At 36.6% G+C, this 10,219-nt stretch overlaps 1 protein-coding gene across 41 annotated transcripts in view; it reads left to right on the top strand.

Moving 5' to 3' along the window:
- Positions 1-10,219, top strand: part of PTPRD (protein tyrosine phosphatase receptor type D) — a 693,301-nt gene that overhangs the window by 677,174 nt on the left and 5,908 nt on the right. For all 41 annotated transcript variants that reach the window (XM_019665783.1, XM_019665786.1, XM_019665787.1 and 38 more), the window contains 6 exons: positions 553-838; positions 1,279-1,457; positions 2,095-2,221; positions 3,364-3,489; positions 6,619-6,773; positions 9,756-9,891. In XM_019665783.1, coding sequence (XP_019521328.1) covers positions 553-838; positions 1,279-1,457; positions 2,095-2,221; positions 3,364-3,489; positions 6,619-6,773; positions 9,756-9,891 — 1,009 coding nt within the window. The remainder of the gene's footprint in view (positions 1-552; positions 839-1,278; positions 1,458-2,094; positions 2,222-3,363; positions 3,490-6,618; positions 6,774-9,755; positions 9,892-10,219) is intronic.

Below are 10,219 nucleotides of genomic sequence, written 5' to 3'. Positions count from 1 at the left end.
ACCCTACAGTATTTTTAGTATGCAACACCATTTTAATATTTTAATTGTATACTTCCCACTAGGTTAGTTTTAGAACTCTGTTGCTGAGTTTTAGAATATGAAATATTTCAAGGCCAGTGATTTACTAGAATTTTTTTTTTTGTAACTTACTCTAAAATATACTGAGGTGGTTTGCAAAAAGATATAGCCTAGCTAGATCTTGACCATTTTTAAAAATATCTTCTAATATAAACAGCCTAAATATTTTTGTTTTCATGGCAGTTTCAAAATAATGTCTACTTTGTGTTATGTGATCAAGGAGCATAATAATAATTATGAATTGAATATGTTTTACATTTTGAAACCAAACTAATTTTACTTGGTATATTGCTCCTTACCCACTGGTTATGGTGACTTGATAATACTTTTGAGTTCATAGTGCTCCAAAATAATCACAATAGCTATTTGAGTAGAATTAATGGGTTTAAAAATCTACTTAACAAGAATAATTAAAAGTAATTTTATGTGTTGGTTTTCTGATAGATTTATTGTGACTTTTTGTTTTCCTTGTAGTGCGGGAGTTGGCCGAACTGGTTGTTTCATTGTCATAGATGCCATGTTAGAAAGAATAAAGCATGAAAAAACTGTAGATATTTATGGCCATGTAACTTTAATGAGAGCCCAGAGGAATTACATGGTTCAAACAGAAGACCAGTACATCTTTATCCATGATGCACTGTTAGAAGCAGTGACTTGTGGAAATACCGAAGTGCCAGCTAGAAATTTGTACGCCTACATTCAGAAGCTGACACAAATAGAAACAGGAGAGAATGTCACAGGAATGGAGCTCGAATTTAAGGTATGAGATTGGATATGATGTGGTAATTCAGGAGCAAGTCATTCTACGATTGTATTTGAACCCCAGTGAAGAAAGTATTGTCTTCACTTTCTTAACCTTTCAAATTGCGCAGTTACGAGATTTACTTGACCTTCTCCTTAGGTGTCTGTAAAACACTTTCTTCCTCTTTCCCTTTTCTATGCCATGCTTCCTAATAATATCTTGAGATCTTTTGTACCCTAATTTAAACTGAGAGATCATACTCTCAAAACATAAGATTTAAAAATTCAATAGGCTATGTGGAGTCCATTAGGTAGCAGGGAAAAGCAATGCAGTCTGAAGAGTTATTTGCTTTGAAGTACACTAAAGCTTTATCTCTAAAGAGGAAATCATGGGTACATTGCATTCAAACCATAGGCTAAAGTTGTCTTTGTTGGATTTTTCCTTTTTCTATTCAATAGCGTCTAGCCAGCTCTAAGGCTCACACCTCAAGATTCATCAGTGCCAATCTTCCATGTAATAAATTCAAAAATCGCCTTGTTAATATTATGCCATATGAATCCACAAGGGTATGCCTGCAGCCCATCCGAGGAGTAGAAGGATCTGATTACATCAATGCCAGCTTTATTGATGGATACAGGTATATACTCTTGTTCCCCTGACAGTCCAAAGCCTTGATATTTACATGTGCCCTAGTTTCATAGCCAGAATGAATTTCATCTCAATTTAAAGCATTTTCTTTTTGCATAGGTCAGCATTCAGTCCCTTGTTTTTTGGGTTTTGTTTTTTTTTTGGTTTGTTTTTTAATTTTTTTAGAGGAGTAAGAAGCAGCAGTCATGGAGTTTTTAACCTGCCCTTCTGCACTCTTCTTTCAGAAGCCATTTGGACATAGAAAGAGTTAATAAAGAAGCTGTTTTGCACCATATTTCAGTAATTTAATAGTTTGTGTAAGAGCCATTTCTACAAAATGAAGCCACACAACTGTTTAAGTGATTTATATGACACATGAAATTGAGCTATTATCATTGCACTAACATTTAAATAATAATGATAAAGACATGCATCATAATATTAACAAAGCAATTTATTTTGCCAAGTCCCCAAAATGTATTACATGTTCTTATTTGATTATACAATCTTAACCGGGATTTCCTGCAATCGCATTAATGTGTTTCCATTTTTTATTGCCGGGTTTGATGTTTACATAGCAAGTGTGAACTTTTGCATGTCCTCCGATTACTTTAACACACTATTTTCATCATCATTCTGTAATTCAGACAACAGAAAGCCTACATTGCTACCCAGGGGCCCTTGGCCGAGACCACGGAAGACTTCTGGCGGATGCTCTGGGAACACAACTCCACCATCGTCGTGATGCTCACCAAGCTGCGGGAGATGGGCCGAGTGAGTGTTTACCCAGAAGTCATCCACTTCCTGGAGAAATGAGGATTTCACTTGAATAACTCAAGTGCCACTGTCATTTCTTTGAAATTCAGAGTACTCCAGAAACATTCTGGGCCACTCATTACTCTGGGTTGATTTTTAACTTACTTACACAGCCACGTTAAGTTCTTTCATTTGTGTGTTTTAAAGAAAGATCTAGTACTTTAGTGAAACCCAGTCAGAGAAACAAATAAGTAAGCAGATGCCCCTGTTGGACTCATGTCCTGACTCTCAGCATATTATTTTTTCCTTCTGCTCTGGACAAGCTGGAGTTTCCTGAGCACATGTGCTGACATTTCTCTGTATGCGGGAACTTGAGTTTCTTTCATCCTTCAGGCAGATTCTTATTAGCCCACCTTCCGCCCCACTGAATAAGGTGTTGGAAAGTTTAAGGTTATCTCAGATCTACTTTAAAAAAAAAAGTGATTATTCTGAAAAATAAATACAGTAGTATCAGAAACACCTAAGCACTGAACACTTAAATTCAACAAATGCGAGCATTTTGCCATATTTACTTGAGATATTTTCTTTTTTCTTTGTATAAATTACATTGTAGAGATGCACCTAAAACCCAACTTTTAGGGCTCACAGAGAAAGGGGAAAAAAAAACTGGTAAAGTAACTTGACTATTCTGATTTAGTCACTGACTCTGTGAGACTTAGCCAAGTCATTAAAACTATCTGGGCTCCAGTATCCTCAACTGGCAGATTGGACCAGATCAGTTCAGAGGCTCTGTTCTGCGTTCCCACTTAATGGTTCTCTTCATTCCAAACCACAAAGGCACAAGTGTAAGCTGGTGCAATGCGTGATTGACATGGTCAGCATTATGTCCAAGGACTGTCGAAGTATTCAATTCAATGGATGTGTATTAGCACCTAATATATGCCAAGTACTGGGCTTAATACCGTGGGCAAGTATTGAACCACATGATTTTCTTATCCTCAGGAAACTTATAGTTTCAAAGAGAAAATGAGTCATATGCAATTGGAATGGCCCTGAATTTTGAAATTTTATTAATGAGGGAAAGAAATAATATGGATAGATGACAGACAAAACTTGATTTATACTTTGTATAGTTTGACATTAGCCTTCTCTCCTTTCAGGAGAAATGTCACCAATACTGGCCAGCAGAACGATCTGCAAGGTACCAGTATTTTGTTGTCGATCCCATGGCTGAGTACAACATGCCACAGTATATCCTAAGAGAATTCAAGGTCACAGATGCCAGGGTAAGTTGGCACACCCTTATGCTCTTAACCATTAGCTGAAAAGTAGTACACAATGCATCTCTGGGAAAAACATTTGCCAGTGACCATATTCCCAGAGCGAAAAGAAATCACTCATCCTGGAAGAATTTTTTTTTTTTTTAAATATAAGAGTAGCTTTCCCTCTGTATGGCAAGCATTCTCACAAACCCAGGCTTGGCTTTCTTTCAAATGTAACATCTGGCAGCCCAACTTTGGGGATGCGCTTGGTGAGTGTGTCTGCTGGGAAGCATTTACTGAACGGCTAGCTGTGCTTACATTCACCTTCTCAGCTCATTCTCTTTGGAACTTTTGTGACTTATTCATTACTTGAGGCTGTAAATATTTTGTTGTTTTGCAAAGCCCTTTAGGTCATGTGGGCTTGGAGGTTAATTTGGTATGATTTTAAAACTGCACAGCAAATGGCATTTTTTAAAAGAATCTGACAAGCTTTGCACATTCTAATTTGATTGCTGGCATGGTTTATTCCTCAGTGTACTAATGTGTCTATCCATAAGAGCTGTGCACCCACGACCCTCGTTGGCTAATTTTCATTCTGTATTTCTTATCTAGATAGCTGAGTCCAAGGTTCAGCTCTGATGTAAGATGTTCTATGCATAAACTTTAATATCCTTGCCTTTAACCACTTTCAAACTGTGATTATAAACACATCTTAGGAAAGAAGGGATCAGTCCAAAGCCCTGCTTTGTTTTTAGAACTGTCACAGCGGGTGGGTTGAGTAAAACTCCAGTGTAAAGCTGTTTTCTTGATCCATTGTTTTTTCTGGAAAGCGCTTTCTCAACCAATACTCCTGTTTAGGGATTGTCTGCTAATCCCCAAAGCCAGGCCCTGGCTGTTGACCTAAAGTGAAAGAGAAATTGGTTAGCGGGCTGGTTGGCCCACGTGACAGACCTGTTAATGCCACAAAGTCTGAAGTCTTAACTACTCTGCAAGCGACTGTACTCAAGGCAGCAGTTAAGTTCTGAGGTCTCGTTTTTTGAGTTGCCTAAGTAAGCATGCCTCCGTGACCTACCCCATTGTTTAAAAAAAAAAATCATTCCCTTTCAGAATTGTAAGCAAGATATGTGAGTGAAAATGTTAAGTGCACTCCAGGCCAACTCACCAGCCATTTCTGATGATAAGGAGTAGGAGGCAGGCTCTGCAAATGACAGAGACACCTTTTTTACTATTCCTCACTTACTCGAATTAAATCTGATCACAGTATGCAAAAGAAACATTGAAGCAGGAACTTGAAGTGTTTTTTTTTTTCTTTTCTTTTTCTTTTTTCTTTTTTTGGTTTTTTTTTTTTTTTTTTCTTTTTTTGGTAAAGCCTCCCTGTGATTGCATCATTTTCCTAGCTGCCATAACATTTACATTTGGTGCTCCTAGTGTGTTCCTAATCTCAACTTCCCAGTTTAGGAAGCAAGTTGGTACTTGAGAACATGGCATTGTTAAAAGGGTAACCTACAGATGGAGACAGAGTTGAGTGGTCTGTCCTCCAAATAGTAAGGGTTTGTGCACATGACCTCTTCTTTCCGCTGTTAAAAGCAACTGTGTTCACAAATTAAATCCCCAGGCCATTCAAAGCAGGACAAATCTGCATTACCAAGCCCCTGGCTTCCCTTCCTGGGCTTTTCAAACCTTTTCCAGAAACAGAGGGAAGTACATTGTGCTTCTATGGTAACTAAGTTAGTTATGGGGCCAAGGCTCTTATTTCCATATTCATCAGTTTTCTTACAAAGTTGATGTGATCTTCCTGTTTTATCTCTATCCCCAAATGATGCCAGTCAGGAATATGCCCTGTTCCTATGGAAAACACCTGACTGGTTGGTATGTGCCCATCTGGAGTTAAGCCATCTCATCCCCTCTTCTGAGTATGACTGTATGAGAAAGACTGAGTCTGCATCTACTTACCAAGAATCTTGGGGACATGTATACCTTTGTCCAAAGAAGCTTTAATGGGGGAAGAGAAGATATAAAAATGGAAAAGAGGAACAAGTTGAAGCCTTAACTGGGACCAGGGCCTTTTCAAACAGGACCAATCGCTCTAAGCTTGTAATTTGGATTCTCTCTCTTTCTCTCTCTCGCTCTCGCTCTCTCGCTCTCTCTTGCTCTCCCTCTCTCTCTCCTCTCTCTGTCAATTCTGGGGAGAAAGGTAATAAGTATAACTGTTATCCCTGCTTCTGTAAACAGAGGGTCCCTTCTGCTTTTGTTGAGCTTCCAAAAATTCTGTGAAATTTGAGAAGGAATCAGAAATGTCTTAGTAGCTTCTTTTCAAACCATTTGAACTTCAAGAATCAGAGCAATTTTGCCTGATCACTGTAGAAAAGAAAGACTCCTCTTGCATCTAACTTGTTTTCTTTCTGCCATTTAGTTTGTCTGTATTAAAACCCCTGTGGACGCCTTAATTCCTTTGGTCAGCCAGGAAGAGTCCTTTTTCAGAATAGAGCCTTTATTTGCTAGTAAGCTCTTCAGTCTACCTGGGGGATGCCTCACTTCTTACTCTACAGGCTAATCAGTCACATGGCACACTGTGTATCCTGCCATGTCTGCACACCGAATGCCTCATGAGACATGTGGCCATCCAGGTTAACAGCAGCTACCTGATTTGTGTCAGATCTTTTCAGTGTCACTATTTGTCATTTGACAATGATAAAAATAAGCACAGCAGATGTGAAGTTATCATGTCAATAGCAAAATCCTTGATCTGGATGACATGCCTAGATGCTCCTTTCAATATTAAGAAGTTATTGGATTCTGAAATTTTTGAAATAGAGTATATATGTTCTACCTTGATTTGGAAGGTAAACTTTGGGTCTCAGAAGCATTTACTAATTTGGGAATTAGAGGGTTCTTTACTATATGACATTTGTAACTACACATTGTGAGAGTAAACAGATTGGCAATGTAAATATATGTGAATGTAGACAGTGTTCATAGCGGATAAAATACAAATGGAACTAAGTTTCTAGTTAAATATGTTACTAACTTTTTCTTCCCTTTTTTTTTTTTTCATTTTGGAAAAAATATCATGCTTCCTGTTGTGGTCATTACACTGGCTGAATCCTCCTGGCGTCATTCTTTGTGGCTGGGCACGTGGCCTTTTCCCTAAAGGATGGTCAATCCCGAACAGTGAGGCAGTTTCAGTTCACTGACTGGCCAGAGCAAGGAGTGCCAAAGTCTGGAGAAGGATTTATTGACTTCATCGGCCAAGTCCACAAAACAAAAGAGCAGTTTGGCCAAGATGGACCCATTTCAGTCCATTGCAGGTCAGTTAAGAATCAAGAATGATGAGTTTCCATTTTTGATTAATGTAGTGATAACTTAAAAAATATATATTGTTATGTACTCATTGTCAGTACAAGCTTCTAGTAGCAAATGTACATAATTGAAATTTTATTCTCAGAATGTATTGTAAAACCTAGAGCAAGGACTCTTTTCTCTGTTTCCATAAAATGAAAATAACTAGAAAAAATATTTTCATCTCCAAATTTTACCTCTTGTTTCAAAGAGCCAAACTTTGCTTTTCCTTACCTATTTTACCTTAACAGGAATTGTTAGTACATCCCCTAGTGATAATTTGTTCAGTTAATCATTCCTTACTTGTTTTGCTTTGCATTACATTGATAACTAACTATCTTTCTGTATTGTTCTCCTGTGTTTTTCTTCTTAGGAAAACCATTAGTTATCAAGCCTTAATGACTAATTATTGTCAGTCAATAAGTGATTAGAATGGCACCTCAGTTAAAATTGCAATTTGTTTGAAAATTATGGTTATATCAGAAAATGAAGCACCTTCAAGTTAATTATTTTCAGTAGTTTCCACAGCACTTTATAATTCAAGTCATTGAAGTTAATAGAAATAGAAACTAAATGTCTCAGAAAGGACACTCCCCCAAAATTTAGTGTTTTTTGGAAGTTGCTATGTCAAAACTTTCCAGCAAAGAGAATTCACCTATTTTTATGTAAACGAATATATTTTAGAATTCTAGCAACTTTTGAAGTCTCCATTTCTAGTCTCTTTATGGTCAAAATTTTGAGAAAATTTATTTAAAAATTGATTTTGCTTCTAAAAAAAAAAAGAAAAACCCACCCATACTCACTCATACTACAGTTCTTAGTGACATGGGAGATAGGGTCTCAAAAGAAGAGAAACTTTAGCCTTGGGTTGCAAACTATCTGAGTTCTAGTTTCACTTCTATCATAATATAACTCTATGGCACTAGGCAAGTAACTCTGGATGTCAGTTTACTCAGCTGTTCTCTGAGACCCTTTCTAGCATACCATGTTTCCCAGACATTGTACGGTATATGAGAAACAGATCTTATTTATACACATTTGCTTTGTAATCCAAATCGTTTGCTCTCAACAACCAAAGAGCATGTAGGAAATGACACACGGACTCAAATGATCAGACAAAGTGGATGGTCTGTTAGGCTTGAATTACCTGATGTTCCCCTTAATTTTCCACATAATTTGCCCAAATGCTAATTCAAACTTTTCCAGCATAAAGAAAAGAGTGTATCTAATACATATTGTAACTTTAGGCATTCCCATAAGTATTTAAGTGTACGTGTGTGCAACTTCCCATTGCTTTCGTCATCACAAAATGATTTAAGTACTCCTATAGTATAAATACTATAAATACTATGTATTTATAGTATAAATACTATGACATGTTATTCATTATAATACATATATATATATATATATATATATATATATATATATATAATCTTAAATACTTCCTGTTATTTTCTTTGGGAATATCCTAAAATACCAGTTATTTTATTTATAACTTATTAAACTGACATGATAAAGTCAATAATCCAGAAGTTACAAGGCCAAGGTCTGTTATTTTCTTGAAAGTACCTAGTAGAAAGCCAGAAATCCTCTATTTTTTGTTACATTTGAGCAATCAAACCAACGTAAGATAGACTCTAGAGTGCCTGGATCATTCAACATAAAAGATCATAAATTACAGTCTCTCAGGATGAAGACAGATGTTTAGGGTTAAAAGACACCTTCAAGGTCACCTGCTCCATCTAAACAGGGAGCCTTGAGTGCTCCTGGATAACCTCAGCTGTTTTGCAAAGACTGCCCGTGGATTTTAAGCCTCAGTTAACATTTCTGTTTGGGCTCTTTAGAAAACCCAGTTCATAAAGGGACACACTATTTATATATGCCTGTCAGCTACATCCCCAAGTAAATGAATCCATCCATTTTCTACAGCCTGTACCCAAGCGTTACACAGGCCATTTAATTAGTATCCAAAAATGTAGGGATTTTTCAGATTATTCACTGTTCTCATTACCTAAACCTCCAGATGCTTTCCTACTTCTTAAGAGCACAAAAGCTATGAATTAATTTTCTTCTCTTGCTGCACTGAAGATTCTGGATTTGCCTTAAAACAATAAAGAAAGCAGAGAGAAGCTCAAAACCTTGCTGATATGGTGAAAAGACTCCCAGTGTTTTAACCCCTGAACATCCAAAAATGGTAGATATAACTCAATGGCTCTTAACCAATGTTTTGTTTTGTTTTTTCTTTTAGATTAGAGAGCCCTTTTAGCATCTGTTTAAAGTTAGGTTACAAGAAACAGAAAAACATACATAATTGACACACTCGGTACATATAAGATATTCGTAGACCCTTCTTGAAGACTGAATAAGAATCCCATATCAAAAACCCTGTTGTAGAACCTTTCTCATATCAAAAATAATATCTGAATTTGAATAGTCTATATACCTTATTTATTTATATGTCAAGATGATGGGACATCCTGCACATACTCTAAGTGACTACAAGAAGTGCATAATATGCTAGAAACTTGAAGATTCTCAGTTTATCTCATCTTATCTCAATTATTTCATACTTTAAAAATATGAAGCAGGTAAGGCCTACACTTTCAAAATCTGCCCGAAGAGTATAAATCTATAATTTAATTACCCTTCCTTTTATTTATTTTATTTTATCCATTTATTTTACTATATTATGTTTTCTGGGTCTTTCCAAAATGGCATATGATCTCAGTTTAAAAGGCATTTTATAAGACTGATTCCTAGTTATTCCACATTCATTCTCAACATTACCACTACACATTATCCCACTAGTAATCGTTTTGTGAACTTGAATGTTGCTGTGGAATACCTGATGTAATATGAAAGCTGATGGACATATGTCCACCTTCAAGCAAAGGTAGCCAAGACTATGAGCGTCTCGTCCAGTAACGTTGCCTTTGTTTTTGTGACAGCGCGGGTGTTGGAAGAACTGGAGTCTTCATAACACTAAGCATTGTTTTGGAAAGAATGAGATATGAAGGAGTTGTAGATATCTTCCAGACTGTCAAAATGCTACGAACACAACGACCAGCCATGGTACAGACAGAGGTGAGAAAAATCTCCGTGAGTTAGCTTGTCACATCTCAAGAGCCAAATAATAGATTTTATTAGCCAAGACCTCTTAGAGTCCAGAGACTCTCAACACCAGAGGCAAAATACAAGGAAATATTATAGGAAAAGCATCAAATTGTTTAATATTTTTGAACCTCCTTCTCCCCCTCTTTAAATGGGAGTGACAGTGTCAATGTCTTAGAGTTGTTTTGGGAGTTATGTGAAATTATATATTAGGTTGAACCATGTTAAACTGTCACTGTTTAACTATTGTTGGCCTATAAAAATCGCAATTTTATATAATTCACTATATATATTACTATGA

This window comes from Hipposideros armiger, unplaced genomic scaffold (assembly GCF_001890085.2).
Source record: "Hipposideros armiger isolate ML-2016 unplaced genomic scaffold, ASM189008v1 scaffold_453, whole genome shotgun sequence".
In the NCBI taxonomy this organism is placed as follows: Eukaryota; Metazoa; Chordata; class Mammalia; order Chiroptera; family Hipposideridae; genus Hipposideros; species Hipposideros armiger.
This window is presented reverse-complemented; position numbering and strand designations above follow the sequence as displayed.